Source organism: Pongo pygmaeus, chromosome 19, assembly GCF_028885625.2.
Source record: "Pongo pygmaeus isolate AG05252 chromosome 19, NHGRI_mPonPyg2-v2.0_pri, whole genome shotgun sequence".
In the NCBI taxonomy this organism is placed as follows: domain Eukaryota; kingdom Metazoa; phylum Chordata; class Mammalia; order Primates; family Hominidae; genus Pongo; species Pongo pygmaeus.
The window spans coordinates 37,110,869-37,126,965 of NC_072392.2; the positions used below are offsets into that span (position 1 = coordinate 37,110,869).

Sequence of the window (16,097 nt, forward strand, 5' to 3'; positions counted from 1 at the left end):
AAGTGGTCTGAACAGAAGGGATGCTCTCACATGTTCCCTCACAATGTGGAATATCTGTGTGCTCAAGCAAATGCATTCACTCAGACGCATGCACGCATGCACACACATGCAATCACAGGTGTGTGCACTGCTTGTCCTCATATGCATGAACTCAATCATGCATGCATGCACCGCACACATAGCCATGCATATGTGCACCCACACACTCAGGCACATACACACCACTCTGGCAGGCCTCCTCACCCCTCCCTAATATTTCACACACCACATATTTAAAATGCCACAAAACAGAGTTCATTTGGAACCAGATGATCGATCTGGGGTCCTTCCCTGGCCCTTTTGAGTGTGTGCAACTGCAGGACAGAGGAAGAGACACAAGTCCCAACCCAGGGAAGGCACTAAGACGATGATCCTCCAGATAAAGAAAGAAGACAGCTCCCCACCGTCCAAGACGCGCTTGCGTGTTTCACAGCTGGAGGCCGTGCTTTCTTCAAGCTCTTCTCTTTCATTGGTTACATTTACTTTGAAAATAGTCAATGCTACTTGAATGGCAGGAACAGAATACTGAAGTACTAAAAAGGATGTCTGAGATAACTCTTCAGTAAACTCAGTTTTCATTTATACAAAGAAGGAAAAATTACTCCTCAAGCAGTATAACCAACCTAGTGCAGCCCAAGCCACTGTGGTAAGTTGGGCAAAAGGCCTCTGTGTCTAAGCAGCTCCCCCACTGGATTACAGCTCAAGGATGTGTGGTGCAGAGGCTAACCAAACACACATGCGGCATCAGCCATATGGAGCTACCCACAGTGGGTTCCCTTCAGAGCAATCCTAACACCAATAACAAAACTAAGTGCCACAACGCTGGCTGTGCACTTTAAGCCTGACTTCTGCCCTTGGAACAGCCCTAAGTCCTAGACCCAGAGTGAGGAGACTTTGCCCATGTCAGGGGCAGGGCCAGGACCCAGCTCTGTCTGACCTCCGCCTTTGCTCCCAAATCAGACCTGTCCCCACATAGCACCTGACAGGCAGAAGTCAGTTCATGGGGAACCTTTGGTTTGCAGCTTTGCCTGAGATGTCATCACAGGATGAGGAAGCCGAGAACAAGCCCAGGGTGTCCCTGCTGGTGCCATGCTGCTCATGACAGCTCTCCCAGTATCGCCCCGTGGCTCCGCTGGCACAGGACCAGGGCTCTAGGATCAACACCAGGCCCTTATAGCTCTGATTCCCAGGCTCTCTGGGCTGCTGGTTTCATGGTTCCAATTCAACCACGACTTTCCTTTTCCTTCTTTTCACACTTGAGAGTCAAAGTTAGAGACCAAAATTTTAAAATATGAGCATTTCTGGCCGGGCGCCGTGGCTCACGCCTGTAATCCCAGCACTTTGGGAAGCCAAGGCGGGCGGATCACAAGTTCAGGAGATGGAGACCATCCTGGTTAACATGGTGAAACCCCATCTCTACTAAAAATACAAAAAAAAAAAAAATTAGCCTGGCATGGTGGCAGGTACCTGTAGTCCCAGCTGCTGGGGAGGCTGAGGCAGGAGAATGGCGTGAACCTGGGAGGCAGAGCTTTCAGTGAGCCGAGATCGTGCCACTGCACTGCAGCCTGGGTGACAGAGCAAGATTCCATCTCAAAAATAAATAAATAAATAAATAAATAAATAAATAAATAAATAAAATATGAGCATTTCTATGAGAATGACATTCAAAGATGGGGAGACTCCTTGGGCTTCTATTTTTGCCATGTTCCTGGAAAGGCACAAAGCCCCTACTGGACCCTGTAGGGTATGTGGGACACAGAGGGGCTGCTATGTTTGCCCACAGACATTTTAGAGCAAGCTTGATGGAGGACGCCTGTCCAAGAGCATCAGTGCAATTTCTCATCACTTTACACCTGCAGGCCCCAAACACAAAGGGCCACCACATTTGGCTGACATGGCCCTCCTGAACTGGACAAGCTATGCAGGGGAATGGCCAGTGACAGGCCACAGCATTCACAGATGACCAAGACATCACCCAGTGCAGTGCCATTTGCAAATATGGGCTTATAACAATGGCTCACACCTGTAATCCCAGCACTTGGGGAGGCTAAGGCAGGAAAATCACTTGGGGCCAAGAGTTCCAGACCAGCCTGGACAACAGAATGAGACTTTGTCTCCAAAAAAGTAAGAAAATTAGCTGGGCCTGTGGCCCATGCCTATAGTCCAGCTGCTGGAGAGGCTGAGGTGGGAAGATGGCTTGGGCCCAGGAGGTCAAGGCTGCAGTGAGCCCTGATCATCCCACCGCACTCCTACCTGGATGACAGGGCGACATCCTGTCTCAAAAAAAAAAAAAAGTTTTGAATCACAGGATGTCCTATCAGTTGGCTCAGAGTACACTGTAGCCCATGTTCTCTGCCTTGGATGCAGATCTAGATGAATTACACAAATGGCTCCCTGGTCTCTGGCTTCTACTTAGCGACCAGGGTGGCCGGTACCCACCACTCATCCAACACATTCTTTAGCACTGACTTCTCCAAGGGGCCGAATCAGAGGAGGGGCACCCCAGTCTTCTCACCCACACTCAGGCCTTTGAACTGTAAAAGAATCCCAAGAGCCCCTTAGAGGCCCCTGGTCACATCCTCAACCCATGAAGGTTTGACTGCATGCATCTTTCCATCATAGGCACCCTAGTCTAAAGTGGCTATCAGGGACCACCTGCTGGGGGTCTGCAGGGAAGGAGGCACTGAGGGGGAGGTCCTAACACCACAGAAGCCCACAGGCTGAGACTCTGCACATTTTCTAGAGGAAATCCCCAACCCCGCAGATGAAATGATGCCAAAGAGCAGCCCCCGCACTCTCCAAGGGCCTGGTCCTCCTAGTGACTCCCTCTGTGTGGTTACCCCACTGGTCCGCCCAGCAGTCCCTGCCCCCCGACCATTCCCACATTCATTACAGTCACACATCTCTTACTAGATTTATTAATGTGCAGTCACAAAAGAATTGGCAAGTTCCATTCATTACTTGACGTCTAAATATCTAGTACCCAAGTTGGTGGCTTAGTTTAGTGACAGGATCTGAAAGGGGCCATACCAAAATGAACCTGAATTCTAAAGATAGAAACATTTCATTCGCAAACTTGAGTAAGAGATCTGAAAGTCAAACTAAATTACCTGAGTTACTGACACTTCAGAGCAGACCCGAGAATAAATGATTAATTTACAAATTGCTGCCTCCTCTCCCATCGGGGAACTCTGCTCTGTCTGTAAAAATGTCCTCAAGAGCACTTATCTGTGTAAATACGGTTGGCCCCTGCTAAGTAAGGGGGTGGGGGGTTGGGGGACATATAAACTAAGAAGGGGAATTCCATGATTTAACTTTCGGAAACTCCCGAAAAAAAGTTTTCGTTTTGTTTTTTGTTTGTTTTGCCTTGGATTAATCGGCGAAGAGAATCATAAACACAGAATTACCTTGGCATAAAATACCTTGACCGTCAATAATTTGTTTGCAAACTCCACACACTTTGGATTTTTTAAAGGCCTTGTTCTTAAAAGTGTGCAGACTCGAGGTTAATTCTTCTGGCTGAAAAAGTAAAGGAAGAAATTGTCAACGTTTCATCTCATAGTTTGTTTCTTTTTCCTTTTCGGGAGATAATAAATCTAGTGGAATTTGTAAAGAGCAAAAACAGGAATATTACCAAGCAAACACAGAACAAGAAACCATCTTGGTGATGCTAAAATTCCCAAGACGACCCACGGATACCCTGTTAGCATTCCCAATTCCAGAGTCCTAGACGGACGTTCACTTTCACCCAACTCATCAATCACCACATGGGGTGCCTAGAAACATTACATCAACCAACATCATTATGTGAAAATGCACTCCCTTCCAGACTTGAGCCGTAGAGCCACCTACTTCTGTGACAAAGTAATCCACATACACTTCTAGACTCTCAACCCTTTTTCTTCTGGAAAAAGTAATTAGCTAAACAGCACAATTATGTTATGAGGAAGTCAACTGGCTTTCCTGGTTCAAAGGTGTTCCAGAATCACCACTAAGCTCTTGAGCCTCTCTGAGCTCTCCTGCAGAAGAAGAGACAGTCCAGCCTGTGACACACATGTGGTTCTTCTTCAAACACAATTACAAGCATTAGCACTTGGAAAAACTAACCACTCGGCTACCTACTCATGTTTGTAGAGCCAAGGCTCCCAGCTATATGATAACCTTGTAAGAATTCAATTTGCTTTTAGAGTCAAGCACTAATCATATCTATTTGCTGATATGTGACCGTGTATTCCATCAGTACTTAATATCTATATGGATTCATTGAGGCCATTACTCACCCACTGGAATAATTAAATTTATTTGAAAAGATGAAATGGTATTTAGAATGTGGAATAAATGGTACAACTTCTTTAGAAAATGGTTTGACAATTTCTTATAAACTTAAACACACCTGTCCTATGACTCAGCAATTCCATTCTTATTTACACTAAAGAGAAATAAAAACCTATGTCCACAAGAGAAAGAATGGTCATAACAACTTTATATAACCCAAATGTCCATCATAATAACTATTCTATATGCTGGAAGGTTAAGTAGAGACCTGAAAAACATAAAAAGATCCAAATCAAACATTCATTGAGGAAAATGTAAGAATATGAGATGCAAGATACACTGGATGAGATTACGGGCAGGTTAGAGCCTGCCAGAAGCACAGGTGAATGAACTTGAAGACATCACAGTACAAACCTCCCAACACAAAGCACACAGAGATGAGACAACCTAAATAAATAAATAAACAAGCATCAGTAAGCTGCGGGAGAACTTTAAACAACATAACATATGTGTAATGGAGACTGACGGAGAAGGGCAGGGAAGGGGGGATATTTGAAAAAATAATGGCTGAAACTTTTTCAAACCAGGAGGAAAACTATAAACCCACAGATCCAAGAAACTCAAGAAATTTCTTGGCCAGGCACGGTGGCTCAAACCTGTAATCTGAGCACTTTGGGAGGCAGAGGCGGGTGGATCACCTGAGGTCAGGAGTTCCAGACCAGCCTGGACAACACGGTGAAACCCCGTGTCAACTAAAAATACAAAAAATTAGCTGGGCATGGCGGTGGTGCCTGTAATCCCAGCTACTTGGGAGGCTAAGGCAGGAAATCGCTTGAACCCAGGAGGTGGAGGTTGCAGTGAGCCGAGATCGTGCCATTGCACTCCAGCCTGGGCAACAAGATTGAAACTCCATCTATATATATATATATATATATATATATATGTGTGTGTGTGTATTTCTAGCACAAGAAATGTGACAGGAACTACCCCCAAGGCATACAATAATCAAATTGCTTAAACCCAGTAACAAAGAGAAAGACCTTAAAAACAACCACAGGGCCAAAAGACACATTACATGCAGGGAACCAACCATTAGGATAACAGGTTTCTCATTGTTTTAAAAAATATAAGTGAGAAGACAGCAGTATAATAGAAAATACTGAAAGATGGACACAAAGAAGGGAACAGACACCAGGGCCTACTTGAGGGTGGAGGGTGGAAGGAGGGTGAAAATTGAAAAACTACCTATCGAGTACTACGCTTATTACCTGGGGGAGGAAATAATCTGTACACCAAACCCCCATGACACAAAATTTACCTATATAATAAACCCGCACATGTACCCTGAACCTAAAAGTTAAAAAAATAAACAAAATAAAATAAAACAAAAAACTGAAAGAAAATGTGTCAATCTAGAATCCTGTACCCAATAAAAATAGCTCTTAAAAATAAAAGTGAACCAAAAACTTCTTAAAATATGTAAAAAAAGATATACAATTAAAGCCCAAAAAAAACATCACCAGCTGACACATATGACATATTAAAGACAGTGCTTGGGCAAAAAGGACATGGCAGATGGAATTACGGCTTTACACCAACAAATGAAGAGCACCAGAAATGCTAATTACACAGGTAAATTTACGAGTTTTTCTTATTATTTAAAGCTCACCAAAAGATAATTAACTGTTTAAACAATAGTGTAATGTGACATATGACATATCTAAAAGTAAATTTTCTGATAAAATAGCACAAAGTTCAGGAAAGAAGAAAAGGAAATATACTATTGATGACAGTGGTTGCTACATCACACTGGCTGCAGCAGGGAGGTGCGGCTGGGGCTGCACTCTCCATGGAGCCGGTGGGAGCTCCGCCTCTTCTGAGTTGGGGTGGGAACTCCCTGGGTGCCACTGCAGCTGCCCAAACTGCAGCTGTAGATCCAATCCTCCCTGTGTTCTTGAGTGGGGCCAGGAGCAGGCAGGATCTGTCCCCCGGGGTGCAGCTGCAGCCACCATCCACGGCTGCAGACCTGGGCCTCCTACTCCAAGCAGGCGGGAGCTGGGGAAAAGCAGGAGCTCCCTGAGTGCAGGCAGCTGCAGCCACCCTCCCAGGCACAGGACCCAGGCATCTCTGCGGCCTGCACCCTCGGGGGCATGGAAGCCCCCCCCACCCCACCATCCCTGCTGGCTCAGGAGTGTCTGTTCTGGCTGCCTGGCCTGTCTCCTCTCCCGGCCCCCCACCTCTGATCTCAGAGCGGGATTGGGGACAAGTTCCAGGGCCTTGAATGGCAGCAGTAGGCAAAGTCCTGGACAGAACGGGGTGGGTCCTCAGTAAGGCCCCACCTTCAGGCAAGGGAGGGCCTGTAGGCTGGGGACGGGCTGCCAGTCCCACAGACTGGAGTGGGGACTCATGGTGCCTCTTCCAGCCCACCCATGGCCGCCCATGGACCAATCAGCAGGCACTTCCTCCCCTCCAAGGGCTTTTCCATGTTCAGCCAGAGCAAGAGAGAGGACAGAGAGAATGGAGAGCCCACAAGAGACCAGCTGCACAGAGGACCTACCCTCTCTGCCGAGAGCTTCAGAGACCTGCAGAGATGTTGGGACTTCCAGCTGCAGAGCGGAACCACCCTCTCCAGGGCCTCCTCTCTGCTGAGAGCAGCAGAGTTCGGGATGACCTGCCTACAGAGAGGACACTGTGGGTCTCCTCTGAGCTGTTTAACACTTAATAAAGCTTATCTTCATCTTCTTCACCCTTCCCCTGTCTGCGTATCTCATTCTTCCTGGACACAGGACAAGAACTCAGGCAAAGGTGCCACTGGCCACAGAGGTTTCCAGTCAGAAATTGGACATCCCAAAGATTCCATAAGACTATTATAAGGCTCTCATAGTATTCATGAAGCGGATATAATATCACTTGAAGGTAGCCTGTGATGTTACAGAGGTATAGTATAAACCCTAGAGCAACCACTAAAATCATGAATTGTAGGTAATAAACAAACAAGAGAGATAAAATGAAATAAAAATTATTCAATTAATCTAAATGGCAAAAGGAAATAAAAGAAAAGCAGAACAAATAATAGGTAGGAGAAATAGAAAACAAGTAGCAGGATGACAGAGTCAAACCTTGCCATATTAATAATCATATTTATGTAAATAGTCTAAATATCTCAATTATAAGGCAACAAAAGTCATCAGATTATATAAGTATATTTTCTTTTGAGATGGAGTCTCACCCTGTCACCCACACTGGAGTGCAGTGGCGCAATCTTGGCTCACTGCAACCTCTGCCTCCCGAGTTCGAGCAATTCTCTGCCTCAGCCTCCCAAGTAGCTGGGATTACAGGCAACCGCCACCACACCTCGCTAATTTTTGTATTTTTAGTAGAGACAGGGTTTCACCATATTGGTCAGGCTGGTCTCAAACTCCTGACCTCATGATCCATCCGCTTTGGCCTCCCAAAGTGCTGGGATTACAGGTGTGAGCCACTACACCTGGTCTTTTTTTTTTTTTTTTAAGACAAAGGCTAAAAAAAAGAAGTACCTTGCTGATGTTAATCAAAGGGAAGTTGGAGTGGCTATATCAGACAAAGTAGGCTACAGATCAAAGAACATTAACAAGGATATAGAAAGTCCTCTCATAACAATAAAAGGACTGATTCATCAAGAACACAAAACAATCCTAAACATTTAATCACTGATATGGTTTGACTGTGTCCCCATCCAAATCTCATCTTGAATTCCCACCTGTTGTGAGAGGGATCCAGTGGGAGGTAACCGAATCATGGGGGCAGGTCTTTCCTGTGCTGTTCTCGTGATAATGAATAATTATCATGAGATCTGATGGTTTTATAAGAGGGAGTTCCTCTGCACAAGCTCTCTCTCTTTGCCTGCTGCCATGTGAAATGTGCCTTTCACCTTCCAAAATGATTGTGAGGCCTCCCCAGCACTTGCAACTGTGAGTCCATTAAGCCCTTTTTCCTGTATAAATTGCCCAGTTTTGGGGATGTCTTCATCAGCAGCATGAAAATATACTAATACAATCACCTAATAAAAAACTTCATGGCCAGGCACAGTGGCTCATGCCTGTAATCCCAGCACTTTAGGAGGCCAAGGCGGGTGGATCACTTGAGCTCAGGAGTTCAAGACCAGCCTGGCCAACATGGTGAAACCCCGCCTGTACTAAAAATACAAAAATTAGCTGGGTGCGGTGGTGGGCACCTGTAATCCTAGCTACTCGGGAGGCTGAGGCAGGAGAATCGCTTGAACCCAGGAGTCGGAGGCTGCAGTAGGCTGAGATCATGGCACTGCACTCCAGCCTGAGTTGACAGAGTGAGACTCCATCTCAAAAAAAAAAGAAAAAATAAATAAACTAAGGGAAAGGGTCCTGAACCAAGCAGAAGCCTTCATGTAAGTTCTGATACCTACACTACAAGCTCTGTGGCCCAGGACAAGTCACAACCTCTCTTAAATAGAAAAGATATCCTCCCCCTCTTGTCTCTTAACAGCTATTGTAAATGACCAAACGCTATACCATCTATCAGTTCATAAGAATCACTGGGGCAGCTTTTAAAACAGCTGACCCAGGCTCCACCCCAGACCAATTAAATCAGATTACCTGGAGGCTGAATCAGAACACTGGACTGTTGTCAAACCCCCCACCCCAACTCCATCCCGTGATTCCAATTTGCGGCCAAGACAGAATCACCACTGTATATAACAGACTATATTATAAGTATCTATATACATTTAAGGCACTGTTATTATGTAGTTGTTCCTATGTCGGTATCTGGTTTTTTCAAAGAGATTGCATCCTTTCTGATAACAGAGATTGTGTGTTCAATGCTCTGCAAAAGAAGGATAATGATGCTGCTAATTATGCAGTTGGTAACACTAGCCAAGTGCTTCTGTGTCATTACTGTAATCACCACTAGTCTACAAACCGTGATGGTGAGATGCAAAACCGAGATGCAGCACCACACAGTCAATGGATGAGGCATATGGGACTCAGGCCCCATATGCCTCAAGCCCCAGTCTCACGCTCAGACAAGAGTAGCATTCAAACACCTAACAAACACATCTCTCTATTGCAATGCAGCAGCTGGTACTTACTTTTCACTCGTATTGCAGTTATTTGTTTATATGCCTTCTCTCCTGTGCTAGATTGCAGTTTCCTAGATGCAGGACACCAGGCTCTTTCCCCTTTGTCCTCTTAGGGCCCTGCCCAGCGCCTGGCAGACAGTGGACCATGGACCCTCAATTAATACCTGTTGACCAAATGAATTAGCCACAGTCTGTGGGCCAAGGAAAGATACTGTGACCTTTTATTCCTTACAAATACCTTTATTCCAACCAGGGAGAAAGAGGCACTGTTTTCCTGCAGCTTTCTTGCCCAGTGGTCCACAGCTAGAAAACTTAAAGAGGGAAACAGCATAAGCACTGTTGCGAGGGCTCAGCCATTTGAATTGCTGGATCCCTGAGGAGTTCATTTAAGATAGTGTAATAACATCTGCTCACGCTTCATCTGTACATAACATCTCTATTGTGAAATGAGACCAGACGGGATTAGACTGCCCTTGTTTTCACCTGATACTGTGCTTTCATTTCTCCCAAAGGGGGAGAGGAGGCAGCAATGCTGAAGCATTTAGCAGGCTCAGTTCAGGAATCTAAATTGCACTTAATTGTTAGGAACAAAATGTTGGAAGGGTAGAGAGCAGGCTGCTGGTTCCACAAGGACTCCCTGAGGGGGACACAGTAATTAGTGCTGGTCTTGATTGTGAGGTCTCTTTTGAGAAAGAAAAATCTCTGCAAAATTGAACAGGGAGGTGCTCCACATGAATGCTCCACTCTGCCGAAATGCAAAACCGCAGGGACCTCTCGGATAGGTTCTCCCGGCTAAAGGTCGCCCTGGCAAAATGGTTACACACGCAAAAGTGCAAAGCTGCATCAGCACAATCCCAGCTACGTTTTCCTTTCAGGAAATATTCAGCTCCACCATAGTAAGAGGATTTAGGTGGGCATTCAGGCACCTGGGAAACCTTCAGAGGCATTCTGGAGAGGCAGACACTGATCAAAAACACATTCCCAGCCCAACTTCACTCTGATGTTAAACAGCCAGGAACACTTCCAGGCCTCGGGGATATTTCCCAGCCCACAGGGGGGCGGTATCTGGGGCAAGAGGGACACCCTCCACATCCAGCACATATTGTTCCCACACTTCCAGGCAGCAGCGTTTGACCACTACACTTTAAAAGGGAACGCAGTACACCTCAAGTAACCAGCTGAAATTCTGACAGTTTTTCACTCCACAGAACCTTATAAAAGTTTCAGAAAAACAAATGCAATGACTTGGGGAAAGGGAGGCTGAACCTAGCGGGGAGCCAACTAGCACTGCTCTGTTTAATTCAAACACCGTGAAGGGCCGTCTTGTGGACCACAGAGCACCGCTGGAACCCATGCGGTCCCCAGGGAACCTGTAAGGATTCCTACATCCCAGCGCATCCCCCACGTCATTGCAGAGCTCAAATGCCCTTTACCTTTGCAAGAAACACGCGAGGGATAGCAGGTCTGCGCAATGGCCAGTATCCCAATTCCATTGCAGGGAAAGGAACCCAAGAAGCCTTTTCAAGAAGCAGTTGGGTTAGAAAGAGCTAAGCCCCAACCCTCTTCCACGCTTACCAGAAGACTCCCCCATTAGGCAAAGCTCCACTGGCCCTCTCGCTCCTTGTCCTGCGCGCGCACACACAAGGGTACACACGCACCCACCAGGACTCAGGCACGGACCAGCGCACACATGCCTGCACACACAGACGCGCGCTCACAAGCACACACGCGTGGACGTGCAGACGGGGTGCACAAACACACACCGACATACGCGCACTGACAAGGGCACATGCATACACATGAGCACAAGCGGGTACACACCAGCACAGCGTCCACGGGCACCAGTGCACACCCGGCGCAGCCCACGTGCATGCAGCCCTGAAGGCGCCCGTGCCTCGCGCCCCTGGCCCTGCACACCAGCTCCGGGCTGCACTCACCTGGCGCCGGCGCTGGCGCGACCGGGTTCCGCGCGCGAACCCTCCCGGTGGCCTGGGGGTCAGGGCGCGCAGCCGCATGGCCGCCCCTGCCACCCGCGGGGAGCCGGGTCCGGCCAGGCGAGGACGGCCACTGACCCCTCCCCAGCGGCTATCGGTGGGGGGAGGATGCCTCCCGAGTCCCCTGCGGACACAAGTCCCAGGAAATGGCCAACACGGGAGGGGCCAAGGGCTCTCCGTGGCCGCCGGCCCAGGTCCCAGCCGCGCGCCGCCGCCTCCACAGCCACTCCTGCCCGTCAGAAGTCAGACGCCGGGAACAAAAGCCAGGCGCGAGCGCACGGTCCCGCACGGCGTCCCTCCATCTGACACGAATTAGCCCTCCCTCCCCCGCCCGCCCCAACCGCAGCTCTGAACAAGCGCGGAGGCACAGGCTGAGCCGCCAAACACTGGGAAAGTGGGTGAAGAAACGCCTTCCAGGCGGGGGGAGCGGGGTCTTGCAGCCGCCATCTGACTGGAATTACCGACGCGCCGCGCTTGGCGCAGGGTTCAGCTTTACTAGGATTTCAAACCGCTCCGAGAACGCTGGCTAGGTGCTTAAAAGAATCAAAACCGAGCAAGCTCTTTGGCTTTCGGAATTTCTAAATCTTGATTATTATCCAGTCAACTCTGCATCTGTAATGAACAGTAATCTACACTACCCTGATAATCTAACTAGCAAACAGGGCATTTGGAGTGGAAAGCGGGGAAACACCGAGGCAGAAAGGCTTTTTTTCTAATTTGCCTCTTCAACTAAGAAAAACTAGGAGCCTGGCCTTGCAGAGAGGGACACGCCTAACCAGGTGAGGATTTCAAGCAAAGGTCAAAGCACAGGACCGCCCGGGGCCTTGCACACCTGGGGGCTGGGCTGCACCTCCCTGCCCCCCTCCCTATCTCCCAGCCTATCCCTCCCTCACCCCCCCCGACCCCCACCCCCCGCCATCCTGCTCCTGGCAAATCAGGACAATTCACAACACATCTGAAGTGCCTTCTTCCTTTATGGGTCTGCGATTTTAGAAGGAAATTAGAAACCCGAAGTTCAGGAGGTGAAGATGACAGGGTGATGGCAGAAGATGGACAAGCCAGGATCCTGAAGGAAGGGTCACTTAGAAACGCCAGGAGGAGAGGCGGGCAAGATCCACAGGCAGATCCCGCCTTTCAATGCCTGTCGGACTTCACCAGCCTTCCCGGGGCAGTGGATCTTGGCTGTCTACAAGAAGCTTTGTGGCAAGTCTAAAACTAAAAGAACATGTTTAAGATGAAGCCACTACCTGTGGTCTACGGGGGGCAGCGGAAGAGACCCCTGCCTCAGAGCAGGATAGGGGGCCTTCTAGTCTCAGGCCAGCTAACCCTGTACTCCTACCACTGGCCTTCACTCCAGGCCCAGCCTAGGGGAAGTGTCCCAGAGCTCAGCCTTTGTGGCTCCAACACCCTAACTTCAGATCTACAGCTCCACTTGCAACTCCACATGCCTTGGATGTGGGGAGCAGTCTGGGTGGGCTAAGTCGTGGCCTTTATGGCTGACATATGTGCAAATTCCAGCCATCAATTCAACTGGCCGACGTTAACCTCTCAAGTTCTGGCACTAAATATCCATCTTTCTGCTTCTGCAGTAGAAGAGTAAAGCTGCTCTTCAACTTTCAACTACAAAGCAAAAAACCTCCTCCTAGAACACACCATTCTGGGTTCCAATTCCTCACTAAATCATCACCTGGCAGACAAGCAGGCATTCTTATTTCCCCCTGTCCTTCAAATGACACTATTATTCACCTTTTTCTATATTCATTCCTTCATTTATTTTTCTGTATTCGTTCATCATTGTTTTCCTATAGCATATCCAAACTCTAGTCTTTTCAAACATCCTTCCCTGAGAACACATCTGTATCGTATTCATTCCAGATTCCTTCACATCTGACACAATACGAGGTACATAGCAGTGCCTACAAACAGCTAAGAACAAGATGTGCTGCTGTCATGGTTTACCCAGGGCAAACACGCCCAGAGGTCAGCTGGATCTACCACCGCCCTTACCACGGTGCCCACAGGAACCGGCCAAAGAAATCTGAATTCAGCAATGAACAGATAGCCCCCAGCAGGATAAAAATCCTCCAACCTGAGTACCAGGATTCACACTCTCTGGGGTCCACCCAGGAACAATGGCCAGGAGCACAGGCCAGCCCACTGCCTATGCAAGCCAGAGTGGAAGGCAAATGGTTGAAGGTGGCTTTTTATTACAGGGATACCCTGAATCTGCTCTTACTTATTTAAAAGAGTAGCCATTCAGAAAACTCCCACACTTCATTACTAGTAACAAATAACATGCATGTGATAAACCTCCCCGGTGAGGACAACAAACTGATTTTTCACTGGCAAGAAACAGTGCTCAATCCTAAGGCGAATCTGCGTTCATCAGCAGGGCACCTCTCCAGCCCCTCTCCCTGCCCCCCCACTCTGACCGCCTCCTGCCAGGCTTGCAATCTAGGCTCTTACACTCCAGGGTCCTTCTGCTCTGCGCCCTTGGGCTCACTTGGGGTTTCTCCCAAGGCAGTTTCCCATTCTCCTTTCTGGCTGAAAACCGCTGTCCTAGGCTCAGTTGAAGATCTGCCTCCCATCGGACCTCCCAGACTGGTTTATCATCCTCCATGGCTGAGCCACCCAAGGATGGTTGGGGCCCTGACACTCTAGTGTGGTCATAAGTCTTGTGCCTCCAATAGGAAGTCCTAACCTTGTCTGGGATTTTCTACACACAGCACCAAGCAGGAGCAATAAACACTGGTGCAGGAATGAAAACATTCTGCTTTGCTGTATTTCCACCACATCAACACTGGTGTTCACTGCCTGTCTCAGACCACACCCTTCTGAGTCCTCCCAGAAGTAAGCTGTAGCTGAGGGTCTGGGGATGCGAAGAGACTCAGAAGCCAGGGCACAGACTCCTCCAGGCACAGACCCTCACCTCAAAACTTGGGTGGCAGACTGGCCTCACTCCATCTTAAGGCCACAGTGAGCTCTGCGCTGCTGCCCAGCTTCCAATTTTCTTCGTGCTTTGCCACAATCCTTTGTGCTTTATATTCGCCGGGTTGTCTCCCCCTAGCTTCTGGCTGCACTTGGTTCCCAGGAACAAAACAAGGTTCTTCCCAGGAACAAAATGAGGTTCTTCCCAGGGAGGATGAATTCCAGACGGCTAAGGCAGACATCAGCAAACCAGCCATCAGGAAGAGAGGCTACATCTCAACCTGGGTTGGAAACCCCGCTGGAACTAGGGACATGAGCCCCTCCATGAGTCAGACTTTAACACCAAGTACAAGGTTCCCTGGGGGAGAGCTGAGGGGCCACTCGTGCCCTTGTTTTGTCACTGGAAACTGGAGGCTGCTTCTATGTGTCCATTCCCTCACACGATCATGTATTCAACCACAGATATGTGAACGTGTGTGCTCGATGTCAGAGGAAATACAGCGGCTGGCTCACTCCGCCCCTTCCAGAGGGACGATCTACACACAGCATTAGGAGGGGGCACGGAGTCCACAGATCATGGGAAGAACTCCATGAATGGGCTGTGACTTGAAGCAGAAGCAGACACTTTCCAGACAGGAAAAGAGGTGAAGAGAGGCAAGGGTGGTAAAGCGCCATATTTTTGGTGAACTGGCCAAAGGCTGGGTGGCTAATGCACAGCTGTGTTGGGACACTGAGGGTAGACAGGGCTCAAGAAGCAAGGACAGGGTGGTGAGCAGGATTGCACAAAGCAGTGACAAGGAAGGAGGCCCCAGTACCGAGCTGGGCTGGACTCCAACGTCACAGGGAGCTATAACTGGAAAAAAGGAAAAAGCATCACAGGTGTATGTTCATCCTGGAGGACCCCTGGCAGTCCTGGGAGGACACTCAGGAGAAAGCAGGAGTGGACATGGAAACTCTAGGTAAGAGAACCTCAGCCTTGGGCAACAGCCCTAGAAACACAGATAAATGTACAGGGGAGAGGACGGCCATAGCAGTGGAGAGGTGACGGGAGATTGGTCATGCACAGGAAGATTGAGCATAAGGATCTGTGAGAACAAAAATGGGAGCCACCTTCCTTTCCATTGGGGAGGAGCTTGCTAGTCTAGAAAGGGGAACATTATACTAAGCCCTGTGTTGGGAGACAGGAATCAGGTATTGGTGTGACTCAGAGTTTCCAATCTAGAGACGTAGATACATCTAGAAATCAAAGTAGATGTGAATGTGTGTATACGCACCAGTGCACATGCACACACACACAGAGATACTCCCAGATCTGTCCTTGGAGGGTGGGGAGGCTCCAATAGCAACAGTCACCCCCAATGAGCCTGAAATCTCTTCTTTTTGGCCAGAAAGTAAGACAGCGCTCACAGAGCAATGGGTTTTTTAACAAAAAGACACAGGGGCCAGCCTGAAGAGGCTCCCACCAGGCAAACTGTAAACGACTTGGACGTCAAAATAGTGATAATATTGGATTACGACCCATTGAATACAATATGAATCCAAGACTCTTTGAGTCCCTACTGATAGAAGCAAATGACCAAGGCCGGGTGCAGTGACTCACGCCTGTAATCCCAGCACTTTGTGAGGCCGAGGCGGTGGATCACGAGGTCAGAAGATGGAGACCATCCTGGCTAACAGGGTGAAACCCCGTCTCTACTAAAAATAGAAAAAAAAAATTAGCTGGGCGTGGTGGCGGGCGCCTGTAGTCCCAGCTACTCGGGAGGCTG

At 48.5% G+C, this 16,097-nt stretch overlaps 1 protein-coding gene across 1 annotated transcript in view; it reads right to left on the reverse strand.

Moving 5' to 3' along the window:
• Window positions 1-11,699, reverse strand: part of LOC129017993 (tensin-3-like) — a 202,329-nt gene extending 190,630 nt beyond the window's left edge. The window contains exons 1-2 of the mRNA XM_054459073.2: window positions 11,347-11,699; window positions 3,447-3,558 (exon numbers count right to left, since the gene is read on the reverse strand). Of these exons, the coding sequence (XP_054315048.2) occupies window positions 3,447-3,558; window positions 11,347-11,424 (190 nt within the window). The 5' untranslated portion in view covers window positions 11,425-11,699. The remainder of the gene's footprint in view (window positions 1-3,446; window positions 3,559-11,346) is intronic.
• Window positions 11,700-16,097: the final 4,398 nt, after the last annotated feature.